The following is a 17,396-nucleotide window of genomic DNA, read 5'->3' on the forward strand; positions in this document are numbered from 1 at the left end:
CTTGATGAAATTTCTCCAAAACCGCAAATAACAGAGAGAGTACGAAAATTATAACACTAATGCAAAAAACTTTTTTTTGAAACCATTTTAAAAAATCATTTTAAATTTGATGTTCGTCTTGATATTTAGTGAAAGTTGTGATCTGGCTTTTGTCTCTTTGATGGCTTTTCCTAATGAGGTAAGACCCTTTCTTGTACTTTTTACTTTTTGCATCTTATCAGGTCTTGACGTTTGTCCAATTAGGAAAATTGTCCGATGCCTTAACAACATTTTTTTGGCTGTTTGCTATAAAATCTGCATTGTGTGTGTATAAGAGATATAATTTAGTTTTTAACTACGACTTTAAAACAAAGTGCTTACATTTATACCTACGTTGAGATACTTTTTCTCAATTCTTTACATTAGAAAAGACCAGAAACATTCGTAAGAAAAGTTGATTTCAGTTTTCAGACTGACGCTCATGTACCCTGTTCTCTTACGTAAAGCGCCCTTTACTTTTTTCCAGGGACTTGATCAGTATTAGGTGTGGAATAGCCGAGTCCTGCTGAAGCATATTTCCAGAGCTAATGAGTAGTAGATGCTGAACCGTTTCACCTGGAAAGTGACTACACCGACCACAGAATAACACGCAGATCCTGCATGGGGAAGGTTAGTGATGTGGAACAAACCTTTTAGTGCCAACCAGATATCATTCCCTAAACTATCAGAGAAACCATGAAACTAAAGTTTCATATCTTTCAACATGATCGACCACTTGTTCTAAATATGTTGAATTCAAGTTATTGCCCAATTATCATCTCTGAAATATATACATTTTTTTCAAATTTTATGAAGAATAGAATGGAATAATAATAGTGAATTCATCTTAACTGTGACAGATGAAACTGTGGGAATAAAGTTATATATAAGAATATACTTTAATGTTATAATAATATATGTTATTGGAAATATTCTCATTTTATCAAGCAGCTTCTTGAGGTGTCACCCTGAGATGGAGTTCATATCTATTCTGAGCTCTTATTGGCTTCATTTTCTTCGTTATTTACTAAAACGTTCTTGTTTTTAAAAAATGGAATTGTTTGAACAATTATATGATGTTTGCCCAAAATTAGATTCAAAATGCAAATGACTCGTTTTGTATCATTTGATCTGTTTTACTGTCGATAATAGACAGTCTGTACAGGACATTTGGGAAAAATGAAGTATAGTTTATATGTATAGAAAAATGTAAATGGTGTGCATTTCATGTACAGCGTATTTCACACCGTGGTGTGGTAGTAATGCTAGTGAATATACACGTGCTTTGTTTTGACTATAATTCTATTAAGTATCCTGTTTTAAATTGATTTCTTCAGGAATATTAAGCATTCAACCAAACAGTGTGTGGTGAATCAAAAAATCAATCACTGTCATCTCTAAAATATTTTCACGGGCCGTATTTTCTTCGATCCATCACAACCTCGTAATGAACAGGAGAGGCATTTACTGGAGGACAGACGGGAACGATCGACGCCTCCACCAACAGACCCTCGTATGATCCAAACTGTGAGTAAACACCCTTGTTTTGATTTGATACCATCAACAGTCGACGGAGTTACATTGTAAATGATCTTTTGACTCTAGACGGAATACAAGAAGTCCAAAAATCTGCCTCGCTTCATGAAGACCACATCAGAAACCAACTGAAGCAATGAAGTGTCATCTGAGGTTTTACCTGCACTGTCTGGTTTTAATGGGCTTCAGCTGTGTCATTTCTACTTACGGGCCATATCAGAGAGCTCAGAAGACGGGTGACATACTGCTGGGTGGGCTTTTCCCTATACACTTTGGGGTGGCTTCTAAAGATCAGGATCTGGCAGCGAGGCCGGAGTCAACGGAGTGTGTGAGGTACTCCAAATGCTCAGTGTTGGTGTTTATCAGACAACTCTTGCACGTAGATTTTGTTTTTGGTCAATATTTCGATTCACGTGTGACGTCGAATACGATACGTGTTTTTCAGATATAACTTTCGTGGGTTCCGTTGGCTTCAAGCCATGATTTTCGCTATAGAGGAGATCAACAACAGCTCCACTCTTCTTCCCAACATCACGCTCGGTTACCGTATATTTGACACGTGCAACACTGTCTCTAAAGCTCTGGAGGCATCGCTGAGCTTTGTCGCACAGAATAAGATTGATTCGCTCAACTTGGATGAGTTCTGTAACTGCACGGGAAACATCCCGTCGACCATCGCGGTGGTTGGGGCGTCCGGATCCGCCGTCTCCACAGCAGTGGCTGACCTTGTTGGCCTCTTCTACATTCCTCAGGTTGTTTTTTTTAAATGGATTGATGAATAATTTATGGATATTTTTAATAGTTTTGTGATGAAGTAGGAAGTATGCAAATGCCATTTAATGCATTGGATATTTTTACAGACATCCGTTATTCCTAATGTCTCATTTCTCAATGGAAAACGTTGTTGCTCAGATGTTGCTCTTTCACGGCTCAGGAGATTTGATGGAGTTCTGTGTTGTGTTTCATTTAAGTCTCAGATTTTTCTCCTAAAATTGCTCAAATACAAACAGAAACAAATGGGAATTTGGGTAAATTTGATGAGAAATGTTTGAGACATTGTTGAGATCTCTCCTGAAACTCCAATGGAGACATTTGTGTTTCAATTGTCCTTCTCGTGTGTCATTTTTCAGATCAGCTACGCCTCGTCCAGTCGCCTTTTGAGCAACAAGAATCAGTACAAATCCTTCATGAGAACCATCCCTACAGATGAGTACCAAGCAATCGCCATGGCGGCCATCATCGACCACTTCCAGTGGAACTGGGTCATCGCCATAGGCTCCGATGATGAATACGGCCGTCCGGGGATCGAAAAGTTCGAGAACGAAATGTTTCATCGGGACATCTGCATCGACCTCAACTTTTTGATTTCGCAGTATTTCGACGAAGCCGAGATTCGCCGGCTGGCGGACCGCATCGAGAACTCAACGGCCAAGGTCATCGCTGTGTTCGCCAGTGGCCCGGACATCGAGCCGTTGGTTAAAGAGATGGTGAGGCGAAACGTCACAGACCGGGTGTGGTTGGCGAGTGAAGCTTGGGCGAGCTCCAGTCTGGTGGCCAAGCCGGATTATCTGGATGTCATGGGTGGAACCATCGGCTTTGTGCTGAGGGCTGGGAAGATTCCTGGCCTTAAAGAATTCCTACAGCAAGTGCATCCAAAGCAGTCCTGTCATAATGAATTTGTGCGGGAGTTTTGGGAGGAGACTTTCAACTGTTACCTGGAAGATAGCCTGAGGAACGAGGACAGCGAGAATGGCAGTACGAGTTTCAGACCCTTGTGCACTGGAGAAGATGACATCGCGAGCGTAGAGACGCCGTACCTGGACTACACGCATCTGAGAATTTCTTATAACGTGTATGTGGCTGTTTATGCCATAGCGCAGGCCCTTCAAGACATCCTCAACTGTACTCCGGGGAAAGGATTGTTCGCTAACGGCTCTTGCGCAGACATTAGAAAAGTGGAGGCGTGGCAGGTAAGATGCTTGCCAGACGTTTATATTTGCAAAAAGATTCTTAAAAAAAGACTCTGCACGAGGGTTTCTACTGCAGCATCCTGCTGATATTTACTTGCATGCTTTTTGTATTTGTTGAAATCTTCAAGGTTCTGAAACAACTGAGACACCTCAACTTTGTAAACGGCATGGGCGAGAGGGTGCGTTTCGACAATGCCAGTGAGGTGTCAGCAAACTATACCATCGTAAACTGGCATCGCTCAACTGAGGACGGATCTGTTGTGTTTGAAGAAGTTGGTTATTACAGCATACATAACAAGAACGGGGCCAAACTCTCCGTAGACAAGACGAAAATACTGTGGAACGGCCGTCTAACTGAGGTTAGTCTGGACTTCTCTTTAGACTTTTACCAAACACCAACAAACCCTCACAGTATTCCTTACTAGTGTCTACACTTTGGTGACGCAATGCGACGTAGACTGTCAGGAAGAAGTTTGATTGTGCAAATAGCATTCTTATACAGTTATTGACTATTTTACTATAGTATTAACAGTGGTAAAGCCTCTATGCACAATCGCTTCCACGTTGTGTCTCAGCCACCTCACGTAGTGCCCATAGGGAACAATGACGTTTTTCGGATTACGGTCAGCGATGCGAGTCAAATGATCCAAACACTACATCATACATCGACAACCCAAACGGGGAAAGCATTCAAGCTATACATTTCAAGGTACATCCACAAATATGAAAAAAAAACTAAGTAAACTTTTGCATTTACTCGAGGTTTGCTCAACAATGCTCAGCTATAGTGCTGTTAGTTCGCTGAAATTTGAACGTTTTTTTTAGTAAACATATCGTTATCGCTTGGAGGCAAATTACCTCATTGCTATGACAGCGGAAGTGGCTTATAGCGGGCTGAGATTTTAGTGGAAGTACATCATCGCCCTGTGTGCATGTATAGTCTTTTTAATGATGTATTTCAAGTATTAGACTAAATTTGTTTCGTTCTTCTGTACCAGGTACCGTTTTCTAACTGTAGTGAGGAGTGTGAACCTGGGACCAGGAAAGGAATTATTGATGGGAAACCCACATGCTGCTTTGAGTGTACTGAATGCTCAGATGGAGAGTACAGCGATCATAAAGGTTAGACTAATAAAGGCCGGGACAACTTGATGACTTATGTAGACTTGTCTTAATTTCGTTTAACACGTTTAATTTAATTTCGTTTAATAACATATATTATTTTTTTTTGGAAGATGGATGCATTTTTTATAGGACTGAACGTTGCAGGACAGAGTTTTTAGCATGGAAAAAATACATGAAATGTGATATGGTGACCATGCTAACATCATTGAGCAAATTCTAATAATTGAGCAAAAGTAGTATTCTTAAAATAAACAATTTTCCAGAAATAACAAAGGTAAAGGGATGAGTCAAAACCAGCGGACAGGACTAAAATTGAAGGGATAGAACAGTTGCACGAAAATGCAAAAATAATTAAGAATTTTAATCATTATATTTTGTGGTGAAATATAGTGATGGGACCTATAGCAAAAGCAAAAAAAAGTTGAATTATTTAAATCCGCTTAATAGGACTAAGTATTATTATCATTTTTAAATACTATTAATATGATTAATTGTTTAAATAATGTTATTTAAACATTATTTTAAATGATTGTTAAATAATAAAATGCATATTATTGATTTTAATGCATTTTATACATATAATGGGCTGGGAACAGAAACGGCACCAATTCAGTAAAATTGCCCATATAGCGTGAATTTGGCTTGATTGGGATACTTTAGTGTTCACATGAAGAATATCTAATTTTGCCTTTGCACAAAATTATCAACATAAAATAAGGGTTTCATGTGAATTATGTGCGCTACCGCAACACGTGCAAATCATATTCTGATTAGGGTAAAATGATGTAAACTTTTAAATACATTTTTAACCCATAACACTGCATACAAATCACAAATCAATTGTAATGAAAATGTTTTTATTTTAATATATCAAAATTTTGACTTGACCTCTGCCTTCCTGCAATACCGATATGCCCCACCGGAGGGCCGTGGCCCAATTTGAGAGGCACTTTAACTACACTTTTACTTTGTTTCCCGTTTTTTAACGGTAAGACTTTAAATGTTGTATTTTCTTTTCTCAGATGCCAGCATTTGTTCGAAGTGTCCCAACAACTCCTGGTCGAATGGCAATCACACTTCTTGCTTTCTAAAGGAGATCGAGTTTCTCTCCTGGACCGAACCTTTTGGGATCGCTTTGGCCTTGTTCGCAGTTCTCGGCGTCCTGTTAACGGCTTTTGTTCTGGGTGTTTTTGTGCAATTCCGTGACACTCCCATCGTGAAAGCCTCGAACCGGGAGCTCTCTTACCTTCTGCTTTTCTCGCTCATCTGTTGTTTCTCCAGCTCCCTCATTTTCATAGGCGAACCTCAGGATTGGACGTGCCGCCTACGCCAACCGGCTTTCGGCATCAGCTTCGTGCTGTGCATCTCTTGCATTCTAGTCAAAACCAACCGGGTCCTGCTGGTGTTCGAAGCCAAAATCCCCACCAGCCTCCACCGGAAGTGGTGGGGCCTGAACCTGCAGTTTTTATTGGTGTTCTTGTTCACATTCGTGCAGGTCATGATCTGCGTGGTGTGGCTGTACAACGCTCCGCCAGGGAGTTACAGAAACTATGACATCGACGAGATCATCTTCATCACCTGCAACGAGGGCTCCATGATGGCACTGGGGTTCCTCATCGGCTACACCTGCGTGCTGGCGGCCGTCTGTTTTTTCTTCGCCTTCAAGTCTCGGAAACTCCCCGAAAACTTCACTGAGGCCAAGTTCATCACGTTCAGCATGCTGATCTTCTTCATCGTCTGGATCTCTTTCATCCCCGCATACTTTAGCACGTACGGCAAATTCGTCTCGGCGGTGGAGGTCATCGCCATCCTGGCCTCCAGCTTCAGTTTGCTGGCCTGTATCTTCTTCAACAAGGTCTACATCATCCTCTTCAAGCCGTCCAGGAACACCATCGAGGAGGTTCGCTGCAGCACGGCGGCTCACGCCTTCAAAGCGGCGGCCAAGGCAACGCTTCGGCACAACTCCGCCTCCAGGAAGAGGTCGAGCAGCGTGGGCGGCTCCTCCGCCTCGTCGCCCTCCTCGTCAATCATCCTGAAGACCAATGGGAATGAAGCCGAGTCTCCGTCCGTACGCAGGCAAAGTCAGAAACCGAGGGTGAGCTTTGGAAGCGGAACGGTCAGTTTTTCTTTAAGCTTTGAGGAATCTAGAAAGAACTCTGTGAAATAAACAAGAACTGCTTTGTGAGTAGACATTGTACTATGAGTGTTTTATACTGGATTTTTTTCTAAATCTCGTTTTCTGGTAAGGGATCAGCCTGTTTTTTTTCCCTGAAACTTGAGAACGTGAGAACAGACTTTTTAGGCATGGATGGAAGTCAACCACACTTCAACCCACCGTAACACAACACACACGTAAAGTCTTTCCTCTGCTCGCATGCAAGCCTTTTATTGACCAAACACATCTTACGTAGACACTTCTTGAGTCACTCTGTTTAAGACTGTCAGCTCTATGATGCAGAGAAATAAAACCAAACATTGATTGATGTCTTATCTGTTTAGATTCAAGTTTTTTTTATTTGTCACACACACACACAGTTATATATACACACCTGTAGTGAAATGTTAGTTCTGCTAAGACCGAAGTTTACATATGCAAATGTACAAGCAGTAAGTGTTTGGGGCGGTATAGTCTTGACCAAAGGTATTCAAGACTAGTGTCATTTACTTTTTCAATTAACTTTCTTTCAATTCATTTTTAATTGAATTGAACATTTTTCATATTTGAATTAAAACAATGTTATTTTAACCGACAGATGAATTGTTCACCACAAAACTACTAATGTGGGCAAAATTAAAATTGGTCCATTTTTAATTCATGTGGACAATTCAAGGCATTTTTACATCCTTCACTCTCGTTTTTGTTGTTTATTGTCATTTTATTATTTCATCCAGCTGGTAACCCAAACACGGAGAAATACATTTTTAAATAAAAAATGTTTTAAAAAAAACGAAAATTGAAGCTGTATGGGATTGACAGTGAAAGACCCATAGACCAATTATGATGAAGGAAGACAATGAGTCAGGAATGCAATTTACCGAAGAAAATGTGTTTGTAGTTTTGCCAGCAGAAGTCAGCGTCAGCACTCAAGGAGTTCCAGGCTACTCTCCTTACATTCAAAATACAGTGATATTTATGCAGAGGTTTTCTAATTATGTCAGTACTTGGGTAAATCACACTCGCATGATTGGTTATCAATAGATAATTACTTAAACGAGGACACAAAGCTCTCAAAGAGTTCTGAAGTCATGAGATAGGACATATAGTCCTATAGATCATCAAAGATGACAGGCATATACTTCGGGAACTAATTATAACACGTTAAAAAGGCCACTAGGTCTCTCCGGTGTTATGTCCATCATCGTGTATAACTTTCCATTCGTTTTCAGTTCTCCTAAAATATTTACATTTATTCATTTGGCAGAGGATTTTATCCAAAGCGACTTACAAGTAGGAGAGCATATAAACATTTTGTCAACACACTAAACAGTACCGTATTTTACAAGGCCAATCTACTAGGAGGATCAAAGCTGGATTAAGCAAGGGAGAGACTGAACAAGATTTATTTTTTAAAGACACAAGACAGACAGTAATTGGCTAGTCAAATAAATGCGGAACCGGTATATGTTTTGAGCTGTTTTTTGAAAGTTGTGAAGGATGCTGCAGTTCGGGTGGAGGCTGGAAGTTCATTCCACCACGGGGAACCGAATGAGTACTGGTTTTTGCAAGCGATTTGGTGCCTCACTGTGATGGAACAACCAGGCGTCGCTCATTTACAATACACATTCAAGTGTACGAAACAATACAATCACACATGCACAGAAGCCCTCAAGGCTAAAGTGCATGCTAACTGCAGATGTTTTCTAGCATGATGTTAAGAGGTCTCCTAATAACAGTCATAATAGCAGGAAGAGAGGCCTAAGCATTCATATAAACTCAAATTGAATTATTCTAGTAATGTACTCTACCGTGTTATTTGTTAATATTATAATCACAAATAAAAGGATAAATACTGATTTATTTTAATCATATTCAAATAGGATAATGCTGATTAATAATAAGTATCAAAACCATGTAAAAGGATATATATTGAAGTTGGAGCCACGGCACTCGTCCCTTCAAAGCCTTCTGGGACAGGCACTGCAAGATAAACCAATGCATCCAAATAAAGATGGTTGCAATTATTAATGAGGAGTCTATTATCAATATCTATATAATCAAAATCAGTATAATCTGTAAAATCAGTATCAAACATGTCAATTGAAATTATAAGGTTAACCATAAGGATCAGAAGGTTCTTTTTTTAAGAAACATAATTTTTCAAGAGATTGGAATTTGAATAAACAAATCAGGGTCTGGAACTGCAATTTTCACATTTTTTAACTTGTCATGTGACAAGATAATTTAACAAATTTAAATATCTTAGAATTGGGTTATTTTAATGATTTAAAGGAGTTTAAGTGCAAGTTTAAACAGAAGTTTGATTTTTAAATGTGAAATTAAACTACTGCTTACTTTTAGAACAACTAACAAATAAATAGATTAAATTAACAACTCCAAATAAATGTTTATAACTTAAAATAATTTATAAGAAAGTTTATATTTAACGGCAGAATTATCATGATGCTTTACATTTTTTTTCCAAAACCTGAAAACAAAGGCTTGGGTTTACTGCATTTACATTTTACAAATAAGAAATTTAGCAAAAATAAAAATATTGTCTTCTTTCCCTGTATTTGAGGGGATATTAGTAACACAAAAAAAGTCATCAATTAATAAATCTAGTCGGATATTTCCAAAGTATGAGAGCAAATGGCAATACATAAAAACTAAATTTCATGCAATGTATCACAAAAAAACCTGATCAAATCAATAATAAAATCTAAGACACATGTTTATTGGTTACTGGTGTCTAAGGTTTGAACCTATTTCCTTCGTTTACCAATAAATATGTATTTGGTAAAGTCCAGATAGCCGTCCGTTCGCCCATTCTCTGTCTATTCTAGTAAAGCATTCGAGTATTTTTGACACGGGCACCCGTGACCCTCCCTTTTTGATTTGTTGCGTTGGGAAAAATTTTAAATGAGCTATGCGTTGGCTGCGTCCTGACGTCACGGTGGCGCTGGTGTTTGCGGAAGTGCGTGCGTTTAACTGCAGTGTCAAGCTTCACCTCAGCAAGAGGAGCAGCTGTTTCTCAGCGGTGAGTTTTTTTCTCCTTTTCTCTCTTATATTTTTTGTAGACTTTCTTTAAAATGCTTATTAAAAAGTCATGCGTGCTCACTTGTCTCCTCGAACGAGCGTGTGAGTATGACACTAATGTTTACTCGACAGTTTATTAGTCGAACATGCGATCAGGTAAGTTACTAAAAAACGACGCCTTGAATAGTCAAGAGGAAATATGAAACGTCTTAAAAATCAAAGAAAACTCGTCTTCACTGTACATTTGTTGTTGCATAAACTGAAGCTAAAAAAATAAACAATCACATTTGTATAACACTTTAAAATCGTGTTTCCTAATGTCAAGCTTTTTATATTTCATTCAGTCACATTAGAGATATTTAAAGTCATTTTTTAGTCGTAATGAAGCATTTATATGCACCTTAATAAAATGACACATGCTTTTATTATAGTAAAAGTGTAGTAGCCATGTTTTTTTGGCAGATTGATTTAGTATATATGTATTACCATAGTTTTGCTATAAATACCATGGTTAAACTATGGTTATTGTGGTGAGACCATAGTACATTTGTGGTTACTATGGTTTAACTGCAAGTATGACAAAAAAAACAATAAAACAGTATAGTTACTAGGGCTGTGTATTGGCAAGCGCCTCCCGATACTATACATATCACGATAGATGGGCCACGATACAATATATTGCTATGTATTTCGATACCATACACATTTGCGATATATTGCAATACTTTAAATAGAAAATGTTAAAAGTAGAGCTAGAAATACAACATGCTGTGCACCACCGGCGGTTTTCTGTAAGGATAAGTGTAAAAACATCCCTCACCTCTGCAGAGTGGCCATGATGTGTGATGCATGGACCTTTAGATCAGAGGTTTGGCTTCTCAAACTGTGGATTGCGCCCCTCAAGTGGGTAGCACAGGGGAATAAGGCGGCTCACGCAAGTCACTTGGCTGTTGTGGTGCATTACAGTTAAAACACTGAACATGGGAAGTATTAAACCTCTGGTTCATCCGTGCTGTAAATGTGCTGGTGTCACATCCGTATATAATCTCAATAAATGTCATTGTTACTTTTCTTAATAAACTTTGTGTCTAATGCACTGCAGTAGCCAAGTGACTTGTGTCATGACTTGCGAAGCCTGTAAACAGCATTATTTGATATAACTCATTACTCCGTGACTTATTTTGAAAACCAAAGCACACCCACACATCAGCTCTGAGAGCTCCAAGCGTTCTTATATTTTTCGCCATGCTCGCTTCCACTTACTTTTGGCCGTATGTATATGACATGATTTAAAAAAAATCATGTTTACATTTTGTAAGAGTCTCATTTAAAGGAACGATTTATTTATACCAGCGAATAAAATTTATAATTATTAAGTATAAAGCATTGCTATTGTGCAGGGGTCATCAACCTCTTAAACTCAGAGACCCCCACTTATCCCCCTAATATGTACATATGCTTAATGTTTTTCTCTGCAGTAACCTGTATTTATAACAGTAACTGCTACATTATACTTATTATACTATATGTATATATATATGATATAATTATGTATAATAATAGAACTACTACATTATGACCTTATCCATTATCTCTGTAACCTTAATTGCCATGTGCTGGGTTGCCACTCTGTTATCAGACAATAAAGTTGTTGAAAGTGTTTAAACTTTACAGAAGCACCAGATCAACCCGAGACAATATGAAAGGAGTGTCTGTGGAGTAAAGTTTACTATAGCTTGACGTGGCAGGGAATTATGGGGAGAACAGAAGAAGGTCCTGTTATAGATCACCCTTCAGGAAGCAGATGATGAAAAGCACACAGCAGGGGTAAGCCAGTGTGTCAACATGACACATGAGACTGGAGGATAGACGTGACAGAAGAAGGAAATAAAACTGTTGCTTCACATCTGTAAGCCCGAGGGCCGCGTAGCACCAGCCTGAAACTGTGATAATGGCAGCTCGGCAAATAACGTAATATACAACTTTAAAGGAATAGTTTACCCAAAAATATTCACCCTCATGCCGTTCAAAACCTGTATGAGACTCCATGAGTCCCAATCCGCATACTATCCGTCCTAAACATTATTCGAAATTAGAATTAGTATACCCCGAATCATAGTATGCTGGAAGTACCCGGATGGTCTACTGTTTCCGGTGAATATTCGAAGTGCAGATCCATGGGCTGATATTACTCACTCACCACGAGTAGGCAGAGTTTTGTGACGCTACACTGCATTATTAAGTGATGCTTCACAGAATTAATAAATGTAAGTATGCAGTAAACATTACATAAGAAATAAATAATGAATAAATACAAGCTTAAATGCAAAGAAGGGCTGTATTTTGATGGTCGTGACAGTAAAGGATCACAGTGTCATGCGGCGCAATAAAATGTATATACTTTTCCATAACAAAAACAGTACATACTTTAAGGGCATAGTATAAGTAGGCGAAATGGGACTCGGCATCTTTTTTTTTGTTAAATACCAAAAAAATTGTATATGACATTTCTCACAACATCTTTTGGGACATTTTGTGGTCATACAATGGAAGTCATCGTTATCATCATTCTTTGAAATATCTTCTCTTTGCCGTTTACTTCAATAGTCCTACTGCTGTGTGAGCAATGCTTTTTAAAGTATTACCTTAAACCTTCCCATGTAGTATCTTAACTCCCCTAATTCAGTTTTTCTTTTACACTTTACAGCTATTTTCAAAAAACTCCTCTTGGCTTCCTCTCCAGCGTGGAAAAACCAACCGAGCACCTGCCGGACTGTCGCACTTGACTCCTGACAACATAAAGAGTGACTTATTAACGTGGAGTGGATATTAAGTTGTGTTTGTATGGACTGAGAGGCAGATGTCTCTCTTTAGGACTCACTGTTTTCTTCCCGTCCTCTGCTGCTCTTCTCTGGATCTCGCATCAAACTGAACTGTCGACATGGGCGTCCTTCCCACCCTATTCAAGGTGGCGCGTAGGGGGAAGTGTCTGTTACTTCTGGTGTTGTGTCTGTGCGTTTTAGCATGGATAGCGGCGATTTCCAGCGATGATGTGGTTAAAGAGAGTCCGTTTGAAGACTTGAAGGCCATCGAGGAGTCTCCGAGACGAGAGCTTGAATCAGAGATGATACCGAGTGTAGAGGAGCAGACCCTCAAAGAGAGCTGTCCGGAGCGTTCCCCCCTGCTCCGTGAGTTTCTTTGCTTGAGTATTTTCATCATTTTATCTTTGCTGAATGTTACGCTTGCAATGCCGGGAAATGTCCGTCTGTTAGTGTTTGCTTTTACATTAAAGGAAGTGGGGTTTTTTTAAGCACCATGTTTCCGTGTGGGAAAACCAGATGCAAAGACATTCAGCTTAACGTCTTTTTTGTTTTACGTAAGAAAGATGATGATGATAAAGGTGTGGAGTGAAATGAGAATAAGAAAGTGTTTCGATCTTTGTGCGCAAACATTCCCGTTAACATGAGCTGATAATAACGGCCGATGTTTTACTCCATAAAACCGCAAGGCCAAGGGAAACATGTGGGAATCTCACGGAACCCCAGTGTGAATGTCACTGTGTGTTTATCCCTTCGCAGCTGTCTGCCAGTTTCAGGCTCGTCTCCAGAGAAGCACTCCCGTCATTAATGTGGCCCCCACTTGGTGCTGTAGTCAAGGACTGCACCTGGCTCGTGGGCCTTTCACTTACTTGTGGAAGTCTGTTTGTCGGATTTCTGTGTGTTGTTCTCCACAGGAGGCGCTCTCAAGCTGACATTCGAGGCCTCTGTGACGCTGGAGCAGGTAGAGAGCGAGAACCAGGAGGTCGTGGGGGGTCAGTATAACCCCGCCGACTGTGTCGCCCGACAGAGCGTTGCCATCCTTATTCCGTACAGAAACAGAGAGAAGCACCTGCTCTACTTCCTCTATCACCTTCACCCTTTCTTACAGAGACAGCAGCTTCATTACGCCATCTACGTCATTCATCAGGTAGGCAAAACTGTACTCTGCGGTGTAGGTGGTCAGTTTAAAAAAAAAAGTTAGTTTGCATGTTATTTCCTCCATCACAGATCAAAAGCAACACCGTTATTGCTCCTTGATCTCTATTTTAAATTTGACTGTGTGCTTCACACTGAAATATACCACTTTTCATTTACCGTAAATGATATAAACATGAATATTACGAATAATGTAAAATAAATATACATTTACATTGTGTAATACAAATAGATATATAACGATTATTTGATAAAGTTATTGGTGCATCTCTGCATATAATGCCCATCAAGGTTTCTTATCTTTCCTTTCTGAGCTGTACATTTTATTTTTTGCATTTATAAATGTTGTGATACAGCATGTAAGAATGTGATTGAAATGTTTAGATGAATATGGTGTATGAGCTGGAGTATCTGGTGACTGATTCTTGGGAAAACGAATAGACAAAGTTCACAATAATGTAAGATGCAGACATGTTTAAACTGTATGTATGTGTTTGTCTCGCAGGCTGGTGATGTGACGTTTAACAGAGCAAAGTTGTTAAATGTTGGTTATCTGGAGGCTCTTAAGGATTACAACTGGGACTGTTTTATATTCCACGATGTGGATCTCATCCCTGAGAACGATGAGAATTTATACGTCTGTGAGGAACAGCCCAAACATCTAGTGGTGGGGAGGAATTCCACCGGCTACAAGTGAGGGATAACCTCAACTTCTTTATTCAAAGTCTTCAATTGTATTTGTCTCGTTAAATGTGCCGCTTTCTGTGCAGGCTGAGATATAAAGGGTACTTTGGGGGAGTTTCAGGCATGACAAAAGACCAGTTCCACCTGGTGAACGGCTTTCCAAACACATACTGGGGCTGGGGCGGAGAGGACGATGACCTCCGAATACGGTAAGAGAAAACTGTACAACTATACGTGGAGGACGTTTTTGCTTGTACCTTGTGGAATGAAACGTCTGAGAGCTATTTGTGTCAACATCCCACGCAGTCTGTGCATATTTTACATCTTGTACTTTTCCTGTTGGTGAGTTAACAGAAACATGTTTTTCAGGATACAACTACAGAGAATGACAATAGTGCGGCCGCCCGCCGAGGTGGCGCGTTACACCATGGTCTTTCACAAGAGAGACAGCGGAAATCAAGTGAATAAAGACAGGTGAGACGTTTGAAAAAGGAAAGGCAACAAAGTAACACATCACAATTATTTACTTTTGATCTTAGCGCAAACGTGATGTTTGTGTATGTTTATATTTGATGTGCCGAAGCGCTGATGTCACAGGGTGGTGGTGTTGTTATTCATGCACATGTATTATATGTTATTAATATAACATATGTTTTATGTAGTTGAGGAGCGGAGAAGAGCGTCTTAGTCCCAGTCAGTAATCTCTTATAACCTCTGCGTAGCAACTTTGCCAAGATAATGTTTATTTTAAAAAACAGTTTTTCATTTTTTAATAAGTAGTGGATTGGTTGAGTATTGCACCTGATGTTTGTTTTTCTCGTTGACCCAGGATGCTTCTGTTACGCCGTACTCCTCAGACGTGGAAGAAGGACGGTTTAAATTCCTGTTCCTACAACATTCTGTCTGTCAACAGAGAACCTCTCTACATCAACATCACCGCAGACATCGGCCAGCCCGAGCATGCTCATTGAGCCGTGTGTGCGCTATAGTCCAGAGACCGTTTGTATTGAAACACACAGGGAGGAACTCTTCCTCTAGCGTTCACAAGTGCCTTTCAGATTCAGCTCTGCTGTGGCCTGCACCTGCTTTTAAAATCTCTCTAAAGTTCAGACTGCCGTCACAGGTCCAGATAATGTGTGTTTATCTCATCTTAGAATGTTATTAAACATCTTCAGATATAGAAACGAATTATTTTTTACTGAATGTGAACTGAGTTAAATGTGCAGGGGGTTTGCTCGACCGGTCTGAATTCAGCTCGGTTTGTTTCAGGTCTGGTGAGCTGGGGCCGGTTGCACCAGCTGTGTATAAACTTCAATTTTGATTAGAATTGCCGCAAAGAGAATTAAGTTACAATTTACACACTGCTGAATGTGTTTGCGTTCCACCATTAAACTTAGTGTAACGTCTAAACTAAATATTTGCGGAAGCCTCCTGTCAGGAGTAACAGTTGAAATAAAATAGCAGACTCGCTTAACTAAATTGACGAAACACAATCAATAAACTCATCAGTCATAAAAAATGTCATTTATTTTTTATCAGTGTTTTTTTATTTTTGCGAGTATTATTTACATATAAAATACCTATTGTGTTTATAATGATTAAACTATAACTAATTAACATATTTTCTCATGAATTTAAAGACTGCTAATGGATTATTGATGGTGACTACGCATTACTTTACAGTGAGTTTACGACCTGCTAACTGTGTTAAATTATGTGTTTATTATGCCTTAAAAATAAATGGTGCCACAGAAATAAGTAGAGTAATTTACAAACTAGGTAAACCTGGATTTTACATTTTAATTTAGGAGCTTATACAAATGGCTGGTGCAACCCTCTCCTGATGTCTTGAATCAGTGTCTTTAAACAATTTATACGGGAATGAAGGTTTATAATCAGATCAGTTGATTTTTGTTTTGGTGAAGTGTAGTTGTTGGTGCTTTTGGTATTGTTTTTTATTGTTCACTCACAGTATTGGTTGGTGTTACTGTACCGGATCAATATTAGCTTATCTTATCTTCTTATCCTTTGTTTTTACATTTAATGAAACCATTGAAATGGAAAATGGGACCAAGATGACCAGGACTGGGGTAGAAGATGCTGAATATTTTATTTCAAGGTTTAGTATGTTTTGACAGTTTCGTATTGCTAGTTTTTAGAACGATCCATCAAATAAAATACATCCTTCCAAGAGAAATGAAGTTTATAAAAAATAATGTGGTGTGATACAAATGTGCTGTTTATTGTGGAGTTTATTCATGTATAAACAGTGCAACTCTTTTTAAAAAACACTGGAGTCCTTGTGTAGTGTGCCTGGTGTCTTTTGTTCTTTATTCAGTGCATTTCATATCATCACTTTAAAAACATTTTTTTATTTAACATTCAGCTTCCTTTCTGTCTTTATGGCTCAGTTTAGTTTAAATTATGCTTTATGGTTGAAACACTAAACAAAACGTATAATTAAATATGTGTTGCAAAAAAACAAAAGAAACAAATAAGAAGGCAAGTTTTCAAACGGAATTGTTAATTAAAGGCTTTTTTATTTTCTTTGTGACTGGTCGCATGGCTGTAGTAATTGTATTATGTTTACTCGTGGTTAATTTTCGTAAGGGCAAAAAGAGGATCTTTAAAATTAACATGAAATCAAATGAAAACGAACCCAGAGAGTTTGTAGTGCAAAATTATTGTCTTACTTCACTGCTTCAGTTAATGCGCGCGAGCTCAACAGGCACTTCCGCTGGGGTGTGAGGGACTTTTTTTCTGAAGGGAAACACATGTCATCATGGATTATATGATTATGCAGTTCGTTTTTGTTATTTTATATATCTAGACTCGGTGTGCTCCTATGGTAAGTAGATGATGGTTTACAAAGACTTGATCTGGCTTTGATTT

At 38.9% G+C, this 17,396-nt stretch overlaps 2 protein-coding genes across 2 annotated transcripts; both read left to right on the plus strand.

Annotated features, from left to right (window-relative positions):
- Positions 1-410: 410 nt before the first annotated feature.
- Positions 411-7,267, plus strand: casr (calcium-sensing receptor). Its single transcript, XM_057321873.1, has 8 exons — positions 411-648; positions 1,356-1,545; positions 1,624-1,887; positions 2,000-2,306; positions 2,685-3,524; positions 3,653-3,883; positions 4,523-4,646; positions 5,672-7,267. Exons 3-8 carry the CDS (start codon positions 1,691-1,693, stop codon positions 6,814-6,816), a joined length of 2,844 nt encoding a protein of 947 aa, XP_057177856.1. The 5' UTR covers positions 411-648; positions 1,356-1,545; positions 1,624-1,690; the 3' UTR covers positions 6,817-7,267.
- A 2,498-nt stretch (positions 7,268-9,765) lies between these two features.
- Positions 9,766-16,807, plus strand: b4galt4 (UDP-Gal:betaGlcNAc beta 1,4- galactosyltransferase, polypeptide 4). The gene is made up of 7 exons (XM_057327476.1): positions 9,766-9,847; positions 12,554-13,034; positions 13,580-13,812; positions 14,326-14,513; positions 14,591-14,713; positions 14,874-14,978; positions 15,334-16,807. The coding sequence occupies exons 2-7, from the start codon at positions 12,788-12,790 to the stop codon at positions 15,473-15,475; spliced, it is 1,038 nt and encodes a 345-aa protein (XP_057183459.1). The 5' UTR covers positions 9,766-9,847; positions 12,554-12,787; the 3' UTR covers positions 15,476-16,807.
- Positions 16,808-17,396: the final 589 nt, after the last annotated feature.

This window comes from Triplophysa rosa, linkage group LG2, assembly GCF_024868665.1.
Source record: "Triplophysa rosa linkage group LG2, Trosa_1v2, whole genome shotgun sequence".
Taxonomy (NCBI): Eukaryota; Metazoa; Chordata; class Actinopteri; order Cypriniformes; family Nemacheilidae; genus Triplophysa; species Triplophysa rosa.

Coding starts and splice junctions, on each gene's coding strand:
- casr (XM_057321873.1), top strand. CDS start 1,691: ATGAAGTGTCATCTGAGGTTTTACCTGCACTGTCTGGTTTTAATGGGC. Junction 3,525..3,652: donor GAAAAGTGGAGGCGTGGCAG/GTAAGATGCTTG, acceptor GAAATCTTCAAG/GTTCTGAAACAACTGAGACA. Junction 4,647..5,671: donor AGAGTACAGCGATCATAAAG/GTTAGACTAATA, acceptor TTCTTTTCTCAG/ATGCCAGCATTTGTTCGAAG.
- b4galt4 (XM_057327476.1), top strand. CDS start 12,788: ATGGGCGTCCTTCCCACCCTATTCAAGGTGGCGCGTAGGGGGAAGTGT. Junction 13,035..13,579: donor GGAGCGTTCCCCCCTGCTCC/GTGAGTTTCTTT, acceptor TGTTCTCCACAG/GAGGCGCTCTCAAGCTGACA. Junction 13,813..14,325: donor CCATCTACGTCATTCATCAG/GTAGGCAAAACT, acceptor TTTGTCTCGCAG/GCTGGTGATGTGACGTTTAA.